Source organism: Scyliorhinus canicula, chromosome 17, assembly GCF_902713615.1.
Source record: "Scyliorhinus canicula chromosome 17, sScyCan1.1, whole genome shotgun sequence".
Lineage (NCBI taxonomy): Eukaryota > Metazoa > Chordata > Chondrichthyes > Carcharhiniformes > Scyliorhinidae > Scyliorhinus > Scyliorhinus canicula.
In genome coordinates, this window is record NC_052162.1 from 113,925,444 (window position 1) to 113,948,906 (window position 23,463).

A 23,463-nucleotide genomic window follows, 5' to 3' on the forward strand; every position below is an offset into this window, starting at 1 on the left:
GGTTTTTGAGGATGTTACTGTCAGAATTGATAAAGGGGCGTCTGTGGATGGAGTACACTTGGATTTTCAGAAAGCTTTTGATAAACACCCCACAGGAGCTCAGAGAATCAACAATCCCGACAGTGCAGGAGGCCATTTGGCCCATCAAGTCTGCACCGACCCTGTGAAAGAGCACCGTATCGAGACACAATTTCCTGCCTGTCCCCGTAACCCCACCAAGGGACAATTTAGAATGGTCAATCCACCAATCCTGCACACCTTGGGACTGTGGGAGGAAACCAACGCAGACACGGGAAGAATATGCAAACTCCACACAGACAGTTGCCTGAGGTTGGAATTGAACCCAGGAGTCTGGCGCGGTGAGGCGTTGTGCTAACCACTGTGTCGCCAGAGGTCAGTTAGCAAAATGAAAACACATGGGAGAGGAGGTAATATACTGGCATGGATTGAGGATTGGCTAACAGGCAGAAAACAGAGAGGAGGAATAAATGGATGAAAGCAAATTACTGCGGATGCTGGAATCTGAAACCAAAAAGAAAATGCTGGAAAATCTCAGCAGGTCTGGCAGCTTCTGTAGGGAAAGAAAAGAGCTCAAGTTTCAAGTCCAGATGACCCTTTGTCAAATAAATAAATGGGTCATTCTCACCTTGGCAGGTTGGGACTAGTGGGTACCACAAGGATCAGTACTTGGGCCCCAGCTGCTCACAGTTTATACAATGATTTGGATGTGGGGCCAATGTAACATTTCCAAGAATGTTGATGACACAAAGCTCGGTGGGAATGTGTGTTGTGAGGAAGATGTAAAACGGCTACAGGAGGCTTTGGACTGACTTATTGAGTAGGCAAGGACATGGCAGATGGAATATAATGTGGAAAAATGTAAGATTATCACTTTGGTAGGAGGAACAGATGAGCAGAAAATTTCTTAAATGGTCAGAGATTAGAAAGTGTAGATGTACAAAGGGACCTGGGTGTCCTGTCAATAAGTCACTGAAGGCTAACATACAGGTGCAGCAAGTTATTAGGAAGGCTGATGGGATGTTGGTCTTAATCATAAGAGGATTTGAGTACAGGAGTAGTGAAGACTTGCTTCAATAGTACAGAACCTTGGTTATACCACAGCTGGAGTACTGTGTGCAGTTTTACTGCCCTTACCTGAGGAAAGGTATTATTGCCACAGAGGGAGGGTAATGAAGGTTCACCAGACTTGTTCTGGGGATGGGAGGACTGTCCTATGAAGAGAGATTGGGGAAACATGGCCTGTATTCTCTCGAGTTTTAAACAATGAGAGGGGATCTCATTGAAACCTACAAAATACTTCAAGGACTTAACAGGGTGGGTGCAGGTGAGATGTTTCCCCTGTTGGAGAGTCTGGAACCAGGGGACACAATTTCAAAATAAAGGGGAAGTCACTTAGGACCGATCTCAGAGGAGACATTTCTTTACTCAGAGGGTTGTGAATCTTTGGAATTCTCTACCCCAGGGGGCTGTAGAAGCTCAGTCACTGAGCGTGTTTAAAGCAGAGACTGACAGGTTTCTAAATCCCAATAACACAAAGGGATATGGGGATAGTGTGGGGAAAAGCATTGAAGTGGGTAATCAGCCATGATCGTATTGAATGGTGGAATAGGCTCGATGGGCTGAATGGCCAACGCCTGCTCCTATATTCCAATGATCAAAGACATGTAGGAAACTAAATTGTGAAGGGGATAGAAGGAGGTTACAAAGCGATATAGATAAGTTAACAGAGTGGGAAAAGAGTGCAAACAGTGTATAATGTGGGAAAATGTGAAATTGTCCATTTTGGCACAAAGAATAAAAAAGCTTATTATCTAAATGGTGAGAAATTGCAGAGCTCTGAGACTCAGAGGGATCTGGGTGTCCAAGAGCATGAATCACAAAAGGCGAGTATACAGGTACAGCAAGTAATTAGGAAAGCTAATAGAATGTTATTGTTTATTGTGAGGGGAATTGAATACAAAAGTAGGGAGGTGATGCTTCAGTTATACAGGACATTAGTGAGACCACATCTGGAGCACTGTGTACATTATGGCTCTCATTTCAGGAATGATGTCAATGTGTTGGAAGCAGTTCAGAGAAGGTTTACTGGACTCATACCTGGAATTGGAGGCTGGTCTTATGAGGAATGATTGGACAGGCTGGGCTTGTGTCCGATGGAGTTTAGGTGACTTGATTGAACTGTATAAGATCCTGAGGGGTCTTGACAGGGTGGATGTGGAAAGGATGTTTCCTCTTGTGGGAGAAACTAGAAATTGGAGTCACTTTAAAAGTAATAACTTGCCCATTTAAGGCAGAGGAGAACTTTTTTCTCTCCGAGGATTGGGAGTCTTTGGAACTCTCTTCCTCAAAGGGCAGTGGAAGAAGAGTCTTTGAATATTTTGAAGGCAGAGATGGATAGGTTCTTGATAGGCATGGGGGATGAAAGGTTTTCAGGAGGTCAGCTGGAATGTGGAGTTGAGGTTACAATTAGATCAGTTGTAAACATATTGAATGGTGGAGCAGGCTTGAGGGGCCGAGTGGCCTTCTCCACCTTCTGATGTCAGGCTAATGGGTCTGTGGTTCCCCCATTTTCTCCCTCCCCCCTTAAATAGTGGGGTTACATTTACCACCTTCCAATCTGCAGGAACCATTCCAGAATCTATAGAATTTTGAAAGATGATCACCAATGTATCCACTGTCTCTACAGCCGCCTCTTTCAACACTCTGGGGTGTAGAGCATCAGCTTTTGGGGATTTATAACTTTCAACCACATTAATTTCTTCAGAACTACTTTCTCACTAATACTAATCTCTTTCAGTTCCTCGTGCTCACTAATTCCTTGCTTCTCCAGTGTTTTAGGGACAATTTCATCCGTATAGAGACACACATTGTTTAGTTTCTCTGTCATTTCCTTATTCCCCATTATAAACTCTCCTGTCTCTGCCTGGAATGGACCCACATTGGTCTTTGCTAATCTTTTCCTTTTCACATTCCTATAGGAGCTTTTCCAGTCGGTTTTTATGTTTCTCGCCAGATTGCTCTCATATTCTATTTTCTCTTGATCAGTTTATTGATCCTCCTTTGCTGAATTCTAAAACAAGTTCCCAATCCTCAAGCTTGCTAATAGTTTGGCCACTTTATGAGCCTCTTCCTTTGATCTCATGGAATCATTAATTTTTCTTGTTAGCCACAGTGGCATCACCATTGGATTTTTGTTCCCTGAAGGAATCTATATTTGTTGTATGTATGTGAAATGAAAGTTGCCAAAGGACCAGAGGACCACAGGCTGATCTCCTCTTCGAGAGCGAGAGAGATGACTGGTGGTTAACCTGAGGGTCACCACACCTCAGGCGAGGGGCAATGTTGAGACGGTGGACCCTTCATGGATAACCTCAGTCAGTGTGACAGTTGAACCCCGGCTATTGGAGTCATTCCGCATCATGAACCAACCATCCAGCCAACTGAGCTAACTGACCCTCCTGTAGATATATAATAATTCATTAAATATTAGCTATTGCTTGTCTCCCATCATACCATTTAATGTGGTTTCCCAGTCCCCGTCAGACAACTTGTCCCTCCTACCCTGATAGTTTTCTTCTGTGGGAAACACCCAGATAAATTAAACAAAAAAAACATGGGCTGGATTCTCTGATGCTGCGACAACCAAAACGTCAGCCCCCCCTCCACCGATGCTCTGTCCGGCGGGGGGTTAGCAGCTGCGCCACATAAAGCCCCCGGCATTACCTGCCGATACGGATGCAGAATGGCCGGGTCTGTGGCCTGCATGTGGCCGCTTCCAGCAGCCGCGCTGCATAACATGGTGCCGGCCACGCATGGACACGGCCTGCCAAAAACAGCCCCCTGTAACCCCCTCCCTCACAACCGCCGGACTACCCCCCAACAATCCCCCCAGCCAGTGAAATGGCTCCCCCCCTCCCCCGACAATGGCAGTGCTTGAGTCCGCCATTTGTGAGGGGGCAGAGCATCAGAAAAATGGCACTGCCACCCAATTTCGGGGTAAAAATGGATTCTGCGCACGATCGCTGAATGCATTTTCGCCGTCGGCAATGGGAGAATCCAGCCCGAAAGAACTACCAGGGCCCATCTTCATGGCAATGTGGCATGATTTTGGAGGAACCAAACAGAAATGAAAACTGAATACCGTCTCACTTCCAAACACCCCTTCACCCCTTGTGAAATTTGAAACCAGATATTCGCAACAAGGCTCGAAGAGCTTCAACCCACTGAAGGGAAAGCTATGAAACCAGCCAGTCCGGCAGAAAGAAACCCATCACCCATCCTCATTGACCAACTGACAGAATGAACAAAATGCAGTCCTGGGTGTAACTGAGAGCAGAAACAATCACAGCAGAATCCAACCCCTATAATCACTTGTGAACTTGTTGGTGTCTCAGCAGGCGCGATGAATAATGGTTTCCCTTCCCACACTGAGAGCAGATGAACGGCCTCTACCCAGTGTGAACTCGCTGATGTGTCTGCAGGTGGGATGGATCACTCAATGCCTTCCCCTACTCAGAGCACGTGATTGCTTTGTCCCCAGTGTGAACTTGCTGGTGTCTCTTCAGGTTCGATAAGTCAGTGAATGCCTTCCCACACTGAGAGCAGGTGAATGGCCTCTCCCCAGTGTGAACTCGTTGGTGTGACTTCAGTCTGGGTAACCGAGTAAATCTCTTCCCACACTGAGAGCAGATGAACGGCCTCTCCCCAGTGTGGACTCGCTGGTGTCTCAATAGGTGGGATGAATCTCTGAATCCCTTCCCACACTGAGAGCAGGTGAATGGCCTCTCCCCGGTGTGAACTCGCTGGTGAACCCGCAGAGTGGATAACTGACTGAATCCATTCCCGCACTGAGGGCAGGTGAACGGCTTCTCCCCAGTGTGAACTCGCTGATGTTTCTTCAGGCTGGATAATTGAGTGAATCCCTTCCCACACTGAGAGCAGGGGAATGGCCTCTCTCCAGTGTGAACTCGCTGGTGTGACTTCAGGTTAGATAACTGAGTGAATCCCTTCCCACAGTGAGAACAGGTGAACGGCCTCTCTTCAGTGTGAACTCGCTGGTGGGACTTCAGGCTGGAGATTTGAGTGAATCCTTTCCCACACTGAGGGCAGGTGAACGGCTTCTCCCCAGTGTGAACTCGCTGGTGTTTTTTCAGGCTGGAACACAGAGTAAATCCCTTCTCACACTGAGAGCAGGTGAATGGCCTCTCCCCAGTGTGAATGCGTCGATGAATCTCCAGCTGAGATGGGATTCTGAATCTCTTCCCACAGTCCCCACATTTCCACCATTTCTCCAGGGTGGGGGTGTCCTTGTGTCTCTCCAGGTTTGTTGATTAGTTGAAGCCTCGTCCACACACAGAACACGTATACGGTCTCTCCCCGCTGTGACTTGTGTGATGTTTTTTCAGGCTTTGTAGCAGGTTAAAGCTCTTTCCACAGTCAGTGCTCTGGAACACTCTCGTCTTGGTGCTTTTCCAGTCACACTGATGTTTAAAATCTTTTGATGCTGACAGATCCGGCAAACATTTCTCCTTTTAGATTCAAAGGCCGAATACTCAGATCCCAAGGTATCAAGTGATTCTGTAAGACCGAGACGTGACAATTGAGATTTCAGTCTGTAATTCCTCCTCTTGTAATATCTGTAAAAGGAATTTACAAAAGTCAGCACTCAGTCCAGGATAGAAATTCAGAACAGATAATTCTAGTTTCTCTGGAACATTCCTTCCTCTCATCCCCCAATCCCTCATCTCCAATACCTATTCCCCATACCTGTTATAATTTCCACGACATCAGGGATTCTATAATTAGGGGAACTGATAACATCCTTTGGAAGCAGGACGGAGAGTCCCACAGGGTATGTTGCCTGCCCGGTGCCAGGGTGATGATCATAACTTGCCAGAAGTCCCGACAAAATTAATAGTCGATAGAGGTCAGGGATTTAATACAATTAACATAGCTATACCATCACTAACTAGGAAACTAATGGAATTAAAGAGTGACAAATCCCCAGGACCTGAAGGTTTCTAAGCGAGGGGGTTAAAGGAAGTCGGAGAGCACATTGTACAGGGCAGACCCGGGGGTGAAGAGGGGCACATGGGACGGTTTTTAGATGAACTAGTTTCCACATTTGGAGGAAGAGAAGAGGCAGGCACTAGGGAAGCTCATGGGGCTGAGTAAGGTATTGGATAGCAGAAGGGTTATGAAGTCGGGGAACGCCCCAGGGCTCGATGGCTACCCAGCGGAATTTTATAAGGGGTTTGCGACAATCCTGGCACCACAGCTCTTAGCGGAGGTCAATGAGGCATTGCTCCAGGTGTCCATGGATGAGAAGGCATTCGACCGGATGGAGTGGCGGTTCCTGTTGGAGGTTCTGGGAAGGTTCGGGTTTGGGCCAAGGTTTGTGATATGGGTGCCTGTTATATGTGGCACCGCAGGCGAGTGTGCGGACCAATGACATGGGTTCATGGAACTTTGAGTGCACAGGGGAACAAGGCAGGAGTTCCCGCTGTCGCCACTGCTATTTGTGCTGGCCGTAGAGCCTCTGGCAATGGCTCTTATGGGATCGGCTGAGTGGCAAGGGATTCCAGAAGGACGTAGGGAGCATCGGGTGTCGCTATACACCGAAGATCTACTATTGTATGTTTCTGACCTGCTGGAGAGCATGGAGAGGATCATGGGACTGTTGGGGAAGTTTGGGGTGTTCTCAGGATACAAGTTAAATGTAGGGAAAAGTGAAGTGTTCCCGGTGAACGAGTTGGGTCAGTGAGGCAATCTAGGGGGCATGCCATTTAAGCTGGCCAGAGACAGATTCAGATACATAGGGATTCAGGTAGTGAGGGAAAGGGTAATGCTACACGCTGCACTTGACTTTGGCAGGGAAGGTCCAAGTGGTGAACATGAACATTCTGCCGAGATTCATATTCCAGACACTCCTGATCTTTGTACCGAAGGCCTTCTTTCGAAAACTGGATATGATTATTTCAGACTTTATATGGGCAGGGAAGGTGACAAGGGTTAAGACCCTGTTGCAGAGACAGAGGCAAGAAGGGAGGGTTGGCATTGCCAAACCTGCTACATTATTACTGGGCGTGAATGTGGAGAAGGTGAGGCTGTGGTGGGAAGGAGAAGGGGTAGGACAGATGTGGATGGAGGAAGAATCCTGTCGGGAGTCCAGCTTGAGGACTATGGTGACGGCGGCACAGCCAATGGCGCCAAGGAAACACTCGGAGAGTCCTGTCGTGTAGTCCATGGTGAAGATCTGGAACCAGCTGAGGAGGCACTTTAGGATAATGGGGATGTCGGTGTTAAGCCATTGTGAAAAAACCACGGTTTTCAGCTGGGGAGGATAGATGGCATGTACAGGAAGTGGAGAGAAGTGGGGTTGGTTAAGGTGAGGGATCTGTACCTGGAAGAAGGGTTTGCCAGTATAGAGGAACGAAGGAGAGGTTAGAGCTCCCAAGAGGAAGTAAGTTTAGGTACCTGCAGGTACCTAACTAATGGCAGCCGTTAATCTAAAAGTTTTCTCAGGGAATGTACGGGCATCCATCATCCTATCAGAAGGAAAAAGATCCTCTCCGTTCTTTAGGAGAGAGTTGACATGGATTTATTACAGGAAACTCATCTGGATGATGAGGAATACTTTAAATTGAGGCGGGATTGGGTGAGGCAGGTTTTTTTTGCCTCCTTTTCATCAAGTAGCAAGAGTGTGGCAATCGGCTTGTGGATGTTTGGAGAACTTTGCACCCGAGGGGCGGAGATTTAATCTTCTTTTCAGCCCCACATTAATGTCATACAAGAATCGACAACTTTTTTAATATCAAGGATGATCCTACACCTGGTGTCCTCTTGCACCGTAGTGAACATCGATTGTGGCCTTTAATGCTCCCCTTTCTGGGGAAGAGGTGTCAAAGCCCATGAAGGAGCTGTAGCCGGGTAAAGCACCAGGACCGGATGGCTGTGGGTGTGAGTTTAATCGGGGGTTTGAGGGTTTGTTAGACCCGTTGAGGGCATATATTGTCACTCTTTTGACTCGGGGATGCTGCCACTGACTCTTCATGAGGCTAATATCTATTTGATTCTTATTGGCTAATCTCTCTTTTTTTTAAAATTTAGATTACCCAATTGTTTTTTCCAATTAAGGGGCAATTTAGCATGACCAATCCACCTACTCTGCACATTTTTGAGTTGTGGGGGCGAAACCCACACAGACACAGGGAGAATGTGCAAACTCCACACGGACAGTGACCCAGAGCCGGGATCGAACCTGGGACCTCAGCGCCGTGAGGCGGTTGTGCTAACCACTAGGCCACCGTGCTGCCTGACTAATCTCGCTTTTGAATGTTGATTTGAAACTGCTGTCTAAAGTTCTGGGGAGAAGGCTGGAGGACATCCTTCTGACAATCATGTGGGAGGACCAGACTGGGTTTATAAGCGGAAGGTTTTACAGTAACAATGTTGGAAGGTTGCTGAATATGATTTGGCTTTTCAGAAATATGCATTGGATGGGCTGGTGATCTCCTTCGATGCAGAGAAAGCTTTTGCTCGAGTCAAATCATCTCGTGCATACAGTGCGATGCTTCAGATTGGGCGAGGATTATATCGAGTGGATTCAATTGTTATTAAAGGTAAAGTCGCCAAAGTTCCAGAAGACCATTGGCTATTTTCCCCTTTTGAGGGGTAGAGCTGACTGGTGGTGATTTAACATGAGGATCACCACACCTCAGGTGAGGGACAAGGTTGAAAAGGCAGGATCTTCAAGGATAACCTCAGCCGGGAATTAAACCCACGCTGCTGGCCTTGCTCTGCATCACCAAACAGCTGTCCAGCCAACTGAGCTGAACCGGCCCCTGATATATTACAGGCTGGCCAGGGGCAGGGCTCATGGATGGTTTATGGTTGTTGTATTTCAGCTTCAGAGAGGGTCAAGACAAACAAATATGTCCGTGTGGGAGCAAAGGATGTCAATGTCTTAAAGAGAGAGAGACCTGGGCCAAGCTTTCCAGAGTCTGCACCCTCCCTGGATTCACTTCCTTTCCCTTCAGTTGCTGCAAGTGACCAATTGAAGGTCAGAATGAGAAAAGAAATGGAAAGGGGGAGAAAAGAAAGTGTTTTACTCACAGATGTTGGAGACAGGAGGAAGTTTCAGTCTGGGTGAAACTCACTGTCCGTTTTATGAGGTCACAATGCAGCCCTCCCTGAATCAACCAATACGAATCACTCTGTACGTGGTGACGTCCCGGGTTCCATCGCGCAGGCACGACTCGCGGACACGGAAGACCCGCCCCCTGCACCTCCTCGACGGTTTCTCGGCAATCGGCTGACGGATAGAGCCAGAGTGAGAAACCGCTCGGTGATCTTCCTCTGCCCCGGCCCGCAATTGCGCATGCGCAAGGAAGGGGAGATTGCGCATATGCACGAGATCCCATCCCCTTACCTTCCTGCTGAGTGTTGACCAATGGGACGACTTGGAGGACCAGAAGGACTGTGGTCCTCCAGCCAATTAGACCTCGGGCTTTGTGTGACTGCTTGATTGAACTTCACACAGACGGAAACCTCCTCCTGTCTCCAACAGCTGTGAGTAAAACACTTTCTTTTCTTCCCCTATCCATTTATTTTCTCATTCTCACCTTCAATTGGTCACTTGCAGCAACTGAAGGGAAAGGAAGTGAATCCAAGGAGGGTGCAGACTCTGCAAAGCTTGGTCCTGGTCTCTCTCTCTCTTAAAGACATTATGTGGAGATGCCGGCGTTGGACTGGGGTGAGCACAGTAAGAAGTCTTACAACACCAGGTTAAAGTCCAACAGGTTTGTTTCAAACACGAGCTTTCGGAGCACGGCTCCTTCTTCAGGTGAATGGAAAGGCTTGTTCCAGAAATGTTTATATAGACACAGTCAGAGATGCCCGGAATGCGAGCACCTGCAGGCAATCAAATCATCAAAGATGCAGAGAGAGAGGTAACTCCAGGTTAAAGAGGTGTGAATTGTCCCAAGCCAGTTCAGTCGGTAGGCCTCTGCAAGTCCAGGCTTGTTGGTGGGGGCCGAATGTAATGCGACATGAATCCCAGATCCCGGTTGAGTCCGCATTCATGCGTGCGGAACTTAGCTATAAGTTTTTGCTCAGCAATTTTGCGTTGTCGCGTCTCCTGAAGGCCTCCTTGTAGAATGCTGACCCGGAGATCAGAGGCTGAATGTCCTTAAAAGACATTGACATCCTTTGTTCCCTCAGCTCGACACATTTGTTTGTCTGGCTAAAAGGATGGTCTCTTTCCAAATGTTCACAATAAATCGGCTGGTTTCCCCAGGAGATAGCTGACATTTAAGGGGACAGTAAATTAATATAGGATGTCTAGTGTTGTTATATGGTACAGATTAGATAGATTATTTATGGCTCGGTAATAAAGTACATTTATTATTATTTACAGTGTAATATGTACTGTGGCTGTGTTATATAGTTCCAGTCACGATGGCACAGAACGAGTGTGTTCAGCAACTACAGTCCATGCCGACTCTCTGTCGGACAACCCAGTCAGTTCCATTTCCCCTGATAGCCCCAATCCATTGCAAGTTTATTTCCTTAAAATACCAATTTCATATTAAAGTCATAAATCCACTCCACTGCCTTGTATAAAACAAATTCCAGGTCACAACCACTCAAATCTAAATAAAGTCTTCCTTTGATTCTCCTGTTAACTCTAATTAGTAAATATACTTATCTGTAGATGATGAAGTGAGTTCTCAAAGCAGAGGCACCTTGTGTCATATTTATATTAAATTTATATTATTTGCTATTACACTAAAAAGATATAAATCCTAGCTGCCACGTTCCTGCAGAGGATCAGGTCATGTAGACACACAGTGGATAGTTTATTCAGCAGAACTCCGCTTACCGGCCGCCCCCAGGCAGCTGTCTCTGAACAATGGAACCAGCTAACGAAGTCAGGATAAGGAAGTCTCAAGCTTGTGACGTATTGTGAAGGCCCAAGGACAGCTGATGAGGGTTGTAGAAAACATCATTAAGAGGCCTCTGCCTTTCCATGAGCTGATCATGCAGCCCCATCATGTTGAGTAACTAATTTCATTGGATTGATACATAATCTAGAATCTATATGATTGGCTCATGTCCAGGCGAGGTGGGCAGAGTGAATGTTCTGATACTGTGTCCCCAGTGGCTTACTCCCCGCCGGCGTAATCATTAAATGTTTGGAGCAGACCCGAATGCTGAGTGATTCTTTTGGATTCATTCCCGCTAACAGTAGATTTTTAGGTTTTGAAAGAAAGGGATAAGCAGTAATCTGTCAATCAGTCGGAATCAGCACCTTCAGGAGAATTGGGACGGTGAATATTAGATAGCAGCAGAGTGAGAATGGAGGAAGAGTGTGTGGGGTGGAGATTTACAGCCTTGGGGAACGAGAGAGCAAAGAATTTTCCATTGAATCTAAAACTGACTGTTCAGAATTTCAATCCTGTACTGACAGTGATGACTTTTCTAAACTCCTTTTACAGGATATTAGAAGAGGAGGAATTGCAGACTGAAATCTCAAACTGACTGAGTCACTTGATTTCTTTGGACCTGAACATCATCGGCATTTGAATCTCGAAGGAGAAATATTTGCCAGATCTGTGTGCTTCAAAAGATTTGAAACATCAGTGTGACTGGGAAAGCACCGAGACACACACACCCTAGTGAGAGTGTTCCAGAGCACTGACTGTGGAAAGAGCTTTAACCAGTTACACTGCCTAAAAAAAATCACACCATTCACAGCGGGGAGAGACTGTAGACGTGTTCTGTGAGTCGAAGAGTCTTCAACTCATCATCGATCTTCGATGGAAACAAGGACACTTGCACCATGAAGAAACCGTGGAAATGTGGTGACTGTGGGAAAGGATTCCAGTCCCCATCTGCACTTGAAACCCATCGACGCAGTCACACTGGGGAGAGGCCGTTCACCTGCTCTGAGTGTTGGAAGGGATTCAGCGATTCATCCAACCTGCTGTCACACCAGCGAGTTCACACTAGGGAAAGGCTATTCAACTGCTCTGAATGTGGGAAGACATTCACTCGTTCATCCTCTCTGCTGCGACACCAGCGAATTCACACTGGGGAGAGGCCGTTCACCTGCTCTCTGTGTAGGAAAGGTTTTACTCAGTTATCCAGCCTGCAAATACACCAGCGGGTCCACACTGGGGAGAGGCCATTCATCTGCTCTGAGTGTCGGCAGGAATTCAGTCAGTTATCCCACCTTGTAACACATCAGCGAGTTCACACTGGTGAAAGGCCATTCACCTGCTCGGAGTGTGGCAAGGGATTCAGTCGGTTATCCCAATTGCAGACACACCAGCGAGTTCACTCTGGGGAGAGACCATTCACTTGCTCTGTCTGTGAGAAGGGATTCACTGATCCATCCTACCTGTTGATACACCAACGGGTTCACACTGGGGGGAGGCCATTCACCTGTTCTCAATGTGGGAAGGGTTTTAGTCAGTCATCCCAACTGCTGATACACCAGCGGGTTCACACCGGGGAGAGGCCATTCATCTGCTCCGAATGTGGAAAGGGATTCACTGATTCATCCGCCCTGCAGAAGCACCGGCGAGTTCACACTGGGGAGAGGCCGTTCACCTGCTCTGACTGTGGGAAAGGATTCGCTCAGTCTTCCCAACTGCTGACTCACCAGCGGGTTCACACAGGGGAGAGACCGTTCTCCTGCTCTGAGTGTGCGAAGGGATTCACTCAGGTGTCCAACCTGCTGAGGCACCAGTGTGTTCACAAGTGATTAAAGGAGTTGGAGTCTGTTGTTATTGCTGCTGTTAATCACATCCACGATTGAATTGTAACATAGAATCATAGAACCTGTACAGTGCAGATGGAGGCCATTTGACCCATTGAGTCTGCACCGATCCTTGGAAAGAGTACCCCACCTAGGCCCACGCCCCGACCCTTATCCCTGTAACCCAGTAACCTCACCTAACCTCACTTGATTCTCTCTTGGACACTAAGGGACAATTTAGCACCTAACCTGCACATCTTTGGTCTGTGTGAGGAACCCGGAGCACCCGGAGGAAACCCACGCAGATATGGGTAGAAAGTGCAAACTCCACACAGTCACCTGTGACCGGAATTTAACCCGGGTCCCTGGCACTGTGAGGCAGGAGTGTGAACCACTGTGCCACCGAGCCGTCCCTGGGCCAGAGCCGTCCCTGTGCCATCCTGACATCCCTGTGCCACTGAGCCGTCCCTGTGCCATCCTGCCATCCCTGTGCCACTGAGCCGTCCCTGTGCCATCCTGCCGTCCCTGTGCCACCGAGCCATCCCTGTGCCATTGTGCCATCCCTGTGCCACCAAGCCGTCCCTGTGCCACTGAGCCGTCCCTGTGCCATCGTCCCATCCCTGTGCCACCGAGCCATCCCTGAGCCACCGAGCTGTCCCTGAGCCACCGAGCTGTCCCTGTGCCACCGAGCTGTCCCTGTGCCACCGAGCTGTCCCTGTGCCACCGAGCCGTCCCTGTGCCATCGAGCCGTCCCTGTGCCACCGAGCTGTCCCTGAGCCACCGAGCTGTCCCTGAGCCACTGAGCCGTCCCTGTGCCATCCTGCCATCCCTGTGCCACCGAGCCGTCCCTGTGCCACTGAGCCATCCCTGTGCCATCCTGCCATCCCTGTGCCACCGTCCCATCCCTGTGCCACCGAGCTGTCCCTGAGCCACTGAGCCGTCCCTGTGCCATCGTCCCATCCCTGAGCCACCGAGCTGTCCCTGAGCCACCGAGCCATCCCTGAGCCACCGAGCCGTCCCTGTGCCACCGAGCTGTCCCTGAGCCACCGAGCCGTCCCTGAGCCACCGAGCCGTCCCTGTGCCACCGAGCCGTCCCTGTGCTACTGAGCTGTCCCTGAGCCACTGAGCTGTCCCTGTGCCACCGGGCCGTCCCTGTGCCATTGTGCCGTCCCTGTGCCACCGAGCCGTCCCTGTGCTACTGAGCTGTCCCTGAGCCACTGAGCTGGGCTGTCCCTGTGCCACCGAGCCGTCCCTGTGCCACCGAGCCGTCACTGTGCCATTGTGCTGTCCCTGTGCCATCGTGCCGCCTGTGCCACCGAGCCGCCCCTGTGCCATCGTGCCACCCCTGTGCCATTGTGCCATCCCTGTGCCATCGTGCTGCCCCAAACATAAAGGATTAACAGCTGGGATGTGCTAATGTATGAGACGGATGATGATGTCCCCGTGGCATCAGCCAGTTGTATGTTAGACTCAGAGAGTTTGGAATCCTGTCTCTGAGCAGCATGCCTGCTCTGTAACCTATTCAGATGTTGTTCTAATAAACTATTTTTAAGCAGATATCAGAATATGTCTATAGTTTGTCTCAGAGCCGAGGCCCTTGCCTATAGTCCAATATAGAAGGACACATCAAAGAACATGGTGGCAGCGTTGAAGATGTTGATGTAAAAAACATTTTGTCCATATCGAAGGAGAACATTCACTGGAGGGAGAGGTAATGATGGCCCTGCTGAGCAGTCCTTGTCCTGGAGGAGGACGTTCACTGGAGGGAGGGGTAATGATGACCCTCCCTGCTGAGCAGTCCTTGTCCTTGTCTTGGAGGAGGAGGTTCACTGGAGGGAGGGGTAATGATGACCCTCCCTGCTGAGCAGTCCCTGTCCTTGCTCCACCCGCAGAGAGGCCAGCAGTGCGGGTTGTGGAAACACCATTTTCTCTGGTACCGAGCTGCATCAGGTCTTCACGAAATGAAGCAAAAGCTTCAAGTCAGCACCTTGTCTGTTACTGGACCGACTGCATCAACTTTCTCAGAGGCCGGTGTGCAGGCGTCACTGCAGACTTTGTGTACATTCGTAAAACTGTTGACACGTATTTTAGACGGCTACAGAACCCCTGGAGACTAATTTGGGAGGGGGTGGGGAGAAATGTAGTATAACGGGTTAACAGATGGCACATGCTACTGTATGACGTGAATGCTGATTTATTAACATGTGTTAGACTCTCAAGGGAGGGTTGAAATCGCACCGAGGAGTAACAGGCCCACTCTGTAACTTATTTAGATGTAGAACTAATAAACAAGTGTTAAACAGACACCGGAGTAAGTCTATAGCCTAAGAATCAAGTCCCATGTCTAGTGTCCAATCTAAAAGGACACATCTCAGAATAGGGATGTTTGGTTTGTGTTTCCTGTCTGCAAAAACCTCTCTACTCATCGCCTGGGAAAGGAGATTACAAAGGACATCGCTGTAAGTAAAGGGCAGAAATCCAGAACTGATAATTCCAGTCATCAGAGAACATCCTTTTCCTTCTCAAACTATAAATCACTGTTCCCCCGCACACTCCCTATTGATTGTAACCCTAATGTATCCTCCTCTCACACTGCCATGGGCACCTCACTAACAGAGACAGGAAGGTGCTGGAGGATGGACTGGGAAATGGGGCCTCCACCAATCAGGGCCTGAGGGGGGTGGGCGTGGTGTTATTGGGGCTGATGGTGCCGTGCCCACAGGGTTCAGTGCCCGTGTCCAAAGCAGGGAGTCACAGGAACAGGGTACACAGGAACCAAAGAGAAACCATTTGGATCCTGAGCATTGTGAACATCCTTTACTCTGTTTGTCTTTGATCCTCAAGTCATTTTGTCTTTCTCACCTTGTATGTTTGATTAATAAACGTTTATTATAAAATATTTGATTTTTCTGGACTTTTTATGAATAGATAGATGCACTTTAGGGAAAGTGGGTGAGAGGGGTTGACAGGCTCTTCAACAGAAAGTGCGTCCCTCCAAGGTAATTGGCAAAGGAGCCAGAGGGGGAGATGAGATTTTATTTTTGACACAGCGATGTTAGAAATGGGGTTCAGGGGCGACACGGTGGTGTAGTGATTAGCACTGCTGCCTACAGTACTGAGGACCCGGGGTCTATCCCGGCCCCAGGTCACTGTCCGTGTGGAGCTGCACATTCTCCCCGTGTCTGCATGGGTCTCACCCCCACAACCCAAAGATGTGAAGATAGGTGGATTGGCCATGCTAAATTACCCCTTAATTGGAAAGTCTAAATTTTAGGGAGTCAATTAGCACTTTTTCTCCTTTTCCCAAACTCTGAAATGATTCACAGTGATAACCCTTATTGGTGACAGTGGTTAGATGTTATTCAGTATAAATAAGAGCTGACACATGTTAATGTCTGAGCAGTAATATCAAAGCGCAGCAGCATTCCCATTACACTCTGGGTAGAAGCACCATCTCCAGGTAAATGCTCCCTGCTGTGCCCCAGATGCCATGGTCCCAGTCAGTGGAATGTGTAAAACCTCAACAAATCTCTGTGCTCGGGGAATCCCTTCTTATACTTTATTACATCACAAAGTCTAGGGGGGCTGATTTAACCCAATCATTGCTGAGCTAACATTGAATGGACCAATTACAAAGCCTGTCATTGAACCATCTGTACCCGCCCAAGCCACGTCAAACTCTCAAACAATTGTCTTCCCCACGCTCCGTCCCCAGTACAGGGAGTCAGCATTCCCATGCCAAGCAGTGGAAACATGGTGGCCTTGACACCCAGGTGTTATCTAGGATTCCAGTTACTCTTGTTTTCTCTGTCCTCTGGGAGCTGTTTATCTCCCTATTCCCACACAGCAAGTCATCTGTTCTCAGCTCTGCTCAATTTCTGCTGGAGTTTGGTCCCTTTTACACCTTTCGGATCAATAAAACATTTGGTCAGTGAAGACCCAAACCACAATTTCCCATCCTGTCACCTGTCAACCATCCTTACCCAGAGCGTAATCACAACAGGAATAAAAACAGGAGAAGTGTAACAATCAAATTCAAAATAAATCCACAGCCAGTCATAGAATTTAATTTAATGTTTACAAATCAACAAGAAAACCCCGAAGTACGGGATCCCCCAGGATTCTTACAGTCCACACTTTGAAGACGAGGAAAACTCTCTCTCCGACCCCTCACTCCGTTATTTTCCCATTTCTGTTCTGGCCCCGCCTGGGCTAACATCTGCGCGATCTTTTCTTCTCCTGAAGCCGTGAGTTGTCGGTCACTGGTACATAAGGACCGGTGCTTCAAGCAACAGATTAAGAATGGATGTGAAAAATTCTCCAGCATTCTCTTTACCACAATCCAACTAGTGGACAGGTCTTATTCAATAATATTTCTCTCAAACTCTTAATTGGCCCTATCAAATTCTAATTTAAAATGATTTACAGGATGTGGGCATTGCTGGCTAGAACCAGCATTTATTACCTTTGAGAAGGTAGTGGTGAGCTGCCTTTTTGAACGGCCGCAGTCCATGTGGTGTTGGTACATTCACTATGCTATTAGCGGCAGTGAAGGGAGGTGATGTATTTACAAGTCAGGATGGTGTGTGGTTTGGAGGGGAACTTCCAGGTGATGATGTTCCCATGTGTCTGTTGCCCCTCTATGTTAATGGTCATGGGTTTGGAAGGTGTGTCTAAGGAGCCTTGGTGAGTTCCTGCTGTGCATCCTATTGATGGTACACACACTGCTGCTAATGTGCCTCAGTGGAAAGGGAGTGCATGTTTGTGGGTGGGATGCCAATGAAGTGAGCTGCATTGTCCTGGATGGCTGTACTCATCCAGATAACTGGAGAGTGTTCCGTCACACTCCTGACTAATAGATGGTGGACAGGCTTTGGGGAGTCTGAAGGTGAGTTACTCACTGCAGGATTCCCAGCATCTGACCTACTCTTGTAGCCAAAGTATTTATATGGCTTGTCCAGTTTAGTTTCTGGTCAATGGTAACCCCCAGGATGTTGATAGTGGGGGATTCAGCGATGGTGATGTCATTGAATGTCAAGGGGAGGTGGTTAGATTCTCTCTGATGGTCATTGCCTGGCACCTGTGCAGCTCAAATGTTAGTGGCAGCTTGGATCTAATCGTTTAGCTCTGTCTTATTGCTTGCTGCTTACGAGGTTTGGCATGCAAATAGTCCAGTTTCATTCAGAATAACATTATTACCTCACAGCGCCAGGGAATAAAGTTTGATTCTGGTCTTGGGTGGCTGTCTGTGTGGAGTTTGCGCGTTCTCCCTGTATGTGGGTTTCCCCTGGGTGCTCCAGTTTCCTCCCACAGTCCAAATATGTGCAGATTAGATGGGGTTACGGGGGTAGGACCGGGGAGTGGCCTGAATTAGGGTGCTCTTTTGGAGGGCTGGTGCAGGCTGGATGGGCTGAATGGCCTCCTTCCGCACCGTAGGGATTCTCTGGATTCTCCCATGAAATGACATCATACCCACACGTTTTAATCTGTGCTATCTGCCTTTTTGTCAGACTCCTTGCATTAAAATAAATACTATCTAATCTTGACAAACTCTCTTGTGACTTAACTGTCTGTAACTTCGATGTTCCCTGACCCTCTTTTGAACTCTCGCTCATTTTCCTTTTCTTCATTTATAGGATGTGGGTGTCGCTGGCTGGACCAGCATTTATTACCCATCCCTAACTGCCCTCCATTTCAGAGGGCATTTGAGAGTCAACCACATTGCTGTGGATTTCCCCCTTTATAAATGGTGATGTATTTTCCCAACCCTTAAATTTGGGGTGTTTCAATTCTCTGTGAATAACTTGCACAGGAAACTCAAGGTAAGGTGAAATAAAGAGGTTGGTTTATTTTTACATACACCGGGGCGAGAGGGCTTTAACAACGTCCACCCCCTTTTACACCCGCACAACAAACGGGGGATGAGGAAAAAGGCAAGGGTTCCGGGCAAAATAAAATACAAGTTATGGTTTTCCATGTATCCAGAGTCCAGAATCCAAAGTCTAATGGAATGTTCCTTCAGAGGGAGGTTTACTGTTGCGGGAGATCCGTCTTTCCAGCAGTGAGACTTCCACAATGGGGGAAGACACGGAGAGTGAGTCAGTCTGGGAGGCACAAGTTCCAACGTTTCAGCCCTTTGCAGTTTTGATGAGGGTTAGACTTCTTACTGCTGCCACGGGCTTGATGGTAAGGTGTGGACAGCACAGGCTGCTTGCCTGCAACTACTGTTTCCTTCAGAGATCCAGCAGCGACTGCCTGAGTTCAGTTCCACAGGACAATATTACAAGTGCTGGCAGCTTGGGGGGAGGTCATGTGACACGGCTCCCACCATTCCTCCGAGACGTTGGACAAAGGGTATATTTTTCCAAGGCTGGAAACTTGAGATGTTCGGTTGTTATCCGGGTTCCTTTTTGTTCTTGGAGACACTGGCTGCAGGTTGACTAAATGTGGCCTCTTGTTGAAACCTCTGTGGGCAGGATGGTAGCAGAGTGGTTAGCACAATTGCTTTACAGCCCCAGGGTCCCAGGTTCGATTCCCGGCTTGGGTCACTGTCTGTGCGGAATCTGCACTTTCTCCCCGTGTGTGTGTGGATTTCCTCCGGGTGCTCCGATTTCCTCCCACAGTCCAAAGATGTGCAGGTTAGGTGGATTGGCCATGATAAATTGTCCTTAGTGTCCAAAATTGCCCTTAATGTTGGGGTTACTAAGTTATGGGGATAGGGTGGAGGTGTGGGCTTGGGTAGGGTGCTCTTTCCAAGAGCCGGTGCAGACTCTATGGGCCAAATGGCCTCCTTTGCACTGTAATTCTGAGACTATGCCTCTGTATTGGAACAGTTAATGCTGAGGTCATTGGCAACATTATTGGAGATTAGGACTTGCAACCAGATGCCTTTGTGGGTAACTGGCTGGGCAGACAGCCCGTCTGCTGGGACTGTGTGTTAGGTCGGCTGGAATGTTCATGTGATGCAATGTGGGTTATATTCCAGGACGTTTAGCCTTTACACTCCAGGAGCCTTTAGCCTTTGTTCACTTTGAAACTGCTCAGAAACATCCAGAAACCAGCATGTGACCAGCTGGAGCCATCTCATCAGCTCAGCTATTGTACATTTTGAAAAACATTTTAAAAATACTTTAGGAAGTAGTCCAGTTAACACAAATATATATACCTTTCCCTTCTTGATGGTGATATACTTTTAATTAAAACTTTCATTTTTTAAATCTTTTTAACTTGTTACTTTTCAACCTCTTAACAGTTAATGAATCTTTTGAATTTACCATTTGAAGTGTTCATACTGGCTGGATGGTTAAGTCTTGTAACTTTATTTACAAGATTTGGAGTGGAGATGTATGAAAAACCTGGATCCCATAAATCAACCAATCATTTGTGAACTCGCTGGTGTCTTTGGAGGTTGGATAACTGAGTGAATCCTTTACCACAGTCAGAGCAGGTGAACGGCCTCTCCCCAGTGTGAACTCTCTCATGCTTTAGCAGGTTAGATGACTGACTGAAACTCCTCCCACACTTGGAACAAGTGAACAGCCTCTCCCCTGTGTGAATTCGCTTGTGCTTTCGCAGATTGGATGAGTGACTGAATCCCTTCCCACACTCTAAGCAGGTGAACGGTTTCTCCCCAGTGTGAACACGTTGGTGTGTCTGCAGGTGGGATAACTGAGTGAATCCCTTCCCACACATAAAGCAAGGGAAAAGTCTCTTCCCAGTGTGAACTTGCTGGTGTACTTTCAGGTGGGATAACTGAGTGAATCCCTTCCCACACACGGAACAGGGGAAATGTTTCTCCCCAGTGTGAAATTGCTGGTGTGCCTGCAGGTGGGATAACTGAGTGAATCCCTTCCCACACACAGAACAGATGTATGGCCTCTCCCCAGTGTGAACTTGCTGGTGTGTCTGCAGGTGGGATAACTGAGTGAATCCCTTCTCACACATGGAGCAGGTGAATGGCCTCTCCCCGGTGTGACTGTGTCGATGTCTTTCCAGATGGGATGGGCATTTGAATCCTTTCCCACAGTCCTCACATTTCCATGGTGTCTCCATGATGCGGGCGTCCTTGCATCTCTCAAGATTCCCAAGATGATACAACACCTGTACGTTCTCTCTCCGCTGTGAATGGTGCAATGTTTTTTCAGGCTGTGTAGCTGTTTAAAGCTCTTTCCACAATTCATACAATGGAATACTTTAGGTTGCGTGTCTGTGCTTTCCGGTGCCTTCCCAGGCACACTGATCTTAAAAATATTTTGAAGCAGACAAAACAGATAAACATTTGTCCTTCTAGAATCAAAGGCCAATGATATTCAGGTCCTGCTGAATCGATTGACTCTGTCTAATCTTGATGTGACGTTTGAGTTGAGATTTCTGTCTGTAAATCCTCACCTTCTAACATCCTGTAAAAGATTACAAAAAGTTATCACTGTCAGTACAGGATAGAGATTCAGCACAGACAATTCTAGTTTATCTGGAACATCCTTTCTTCTCTCGTTAACCAAAAGCATCTAAATCTCCATCCCACACTCTCCCTCCATTCTCACTCTGCTGTACCTGATATTCACCCTCCCAATTCTCCTGAAGGTGCTGATTCATGCTGGTTGACAGATACATGTGTGCCGAATTTCTACATATTTATTGCACCAAAAATGAATGCAATGTACAGAACTGTATTTGCTGAGAATCAGGAATGGGGATTCTTGGTGTTTGGTATTCTTGCATCTAACCTGATGAGTGAAGATGAAAAGCTTCAACAGCAGGTCCCACATTTCAGCAATGCTCAATTAACAAGTGACGACTGATATTACAAAACAGAAAAGAATAATCAATGCAACTTATCGATAACCAACAACACAAAACATATCTCTGTCCTGTATTAATTTACTGCCACTTAAATGTCAGCCATCTCCTGGGGAAACCAGCCCTTTAATTATAACATGAGGAAAGAGACCATCCTTTTCGCCAGACAAATAAATGTGTCAAGCTGAGGAAGCAAAGGATGTCAATGTCTTCAAGAGAGAGAGACCTGGGCCAAGCTTTCCAGAGTCTGCACCCTCCCTGGATTCACTTCCGTTCCCTTCAGTTGCTGCAAGTGACCAATTGAAGGTGAGAATGAGAAAATAAATGGAAAGGGGGAGAAAAGAAAGTGTTTTACTGACAGATGTTGGCGACAGGAACACGTTTCAGTCTGTGTGAAGCTCAATCTTCATTCACACAAAGGTCGCGCTCTGATTGGCTGGAGGACAAGAGTCCTTCCGGTTCTTAAGCAGTTTCCATTGTCAATACCTCAACAGAAAGGTCAGGGGTGTGCTCTTCCCCGCACATGCGCATATTCCCCTTTCCTTTGGACATGCGCAGTCCCGGGACCTGGGGGTGGGGGAGACCACGGAGCGGCTTCTCGCTCTGGCGGGATTGCCTGCTGGTTGCCTGCAAACCTGGTCTCGAGAAGGTTATGGGGGAGGGGAAGGCGTCACGTAACAGCACACTGGAACCCGGTGACGTCACCGCGGAGCAGAGTGATTTCTATTGGCTGATTCATATTGGGTTAACTTGTGATGTCACAATGTGGAGGTTGGACAATGAGTTTCAGACTAAAACTTCCTCCTCTGGGCAACATCTGGGTGCAAATCAATGTCTCCCCCTTTCCATTTCTTATCTCATTCTGGGGGGACATTGGTGACTTGCAGCAACTGAATCCAGTCTGTATATTACACATTTTAATCCAATAATATAGACGTATATCTGTCTGGCAGCCTGCATGAAGATTTTCAGGTTCTGTGTCCAGGACAGGGAGCAGTGAGCTTGGATCTGTCAATCAGCCTGAATCAGCACCTTCGGGAGAATTGGGAGGGTGAATATTAGATACAGCAAAGTGAGAATGGAGGGAGAGGGTGTGGGATGGAGATTTACAGCTTTTGGGGAATAAGAGAGGAAAGAATGTTCCTGAGAAATTGTTCTGAATTTCTATCCTGGACTGACAGTGCTAACTTTTGTAAATGGGGGGGGGGGGGGGGGGGGGGGGGTTGGGGGGGGGGGGGTGGTAGGGTTAGGGGAATGTAGTATAGGGGTCAATTAGGCAGATCTGGGTGGGACGGGTTACGGCAATTGCACTATGTACTTTGCTTAGTGTACAGTCCTTTTGTTTTCTCGTTCTGTAATTCTACTGTTTACAATGCCAAAAAATACCTCTTTAAAATTGGTTATCAAAAAAAACTTTTGTAAATTGTTTTGACAGGATATTAGACAAGGAGGAGTTACAGACAGAAATCTCATAATTCACATCTCAACCTGACAGTCACTCAATTCATCGGCGCCTGAATATCATCAGCCTTTGAATCTTGAAGGAGAAATGTTTGTCTGTTCTGTCTACTTCAGAGTTTAAATCAGTGTGACTGTAAAATCACCGAGACACATACACCCGAGTGAGACTGTTCCAGGGCACTGACTGTGGAAAGAGCTTTAACCAGTTACATTGCGTGAAAAAATATCACACTATTCACAGCGGGAAGAGACCATACACGGTTCTGTGTGTGGACGAGACTTCAACTGATTGTCCGAGGAGACTCAAAACATGGAGAAACCATGGAAATGTCGGAACTGTGTGAAGTGATTCAGAGTCCGATCTAAGTTGGAAACTCATCGACGCATTCACAATGGGGAGAGGCCATTCACCTGCTCTG

General features: G+C 47.7%; 2 protein-coding genes across 3 annotated transcripts; one reads left to right on the top strand and one right to left on the bottom strand.

Moving 5' to 3' along the window:
• Positions 1 to 3,959: 3,959 nt before the first annotated feature.
• On the bottom strand, positions 3,960 to 5,348 carry LOC119951534 (gastrula zinc finger protein XlCGF8.2DB-like; the record flags this gene model as incomplete). The annotated part of the gene is made up of 1 exon (XM_038774731.1): positions 3,960 to 5,348. A coding segment is annotated over one exon (819 nt), but the record flags the coding sequence as incomplete, so codon positions are not given.
• A 4,081-nt stretch (positions 5,349 to 9,429) lies between these two features.
• On the top strand, positions 9,430 to 12,924 carry LOC119952190 (zinc finger protein 239-like). 2 transcript variants are annotated; one of them, XM_038775806.1, is made up of 2 exons: positions 9,430 to 9,591; positions 11,520 to 12,924. In XM_038775806.1, the coding sequence occupies exon 2, from the start codon at positions 11,864 to 11,866 to the stop codon at positions 12,788 to 12,790; it is 927 nt and encodes a 308-aa protein (XP_038631734.1). In that variant the 5' UTR covers positions 9,430 to 9,591; positions 11,520 to 11,863; the 3' UTR covers positions 12,791 to 12,924. The 2 variants fall into 2 exon arrangements, with proteins under 2 accessions (XP_038631734.1, XP_038631735.1); XM_038775807.1 differs by lacking the exon at positions 9,430 to 9,591 and adding an exon at positions 9,788 to 9,821.
• The last annotated feature ends 10,539 nt before the right edge of the window (positions 12,925 to 23,463 follow it).

What these genes read in the sequence shown, in the direction of transcription:
- LOC119952190 (XM_038775806.1), top strand. Translation starts at nt 11,864, where the DNA reads ATGAAGAAACCGTGGAAATGTGGTGACTGTGGGAAAGGATTCCAGTCC.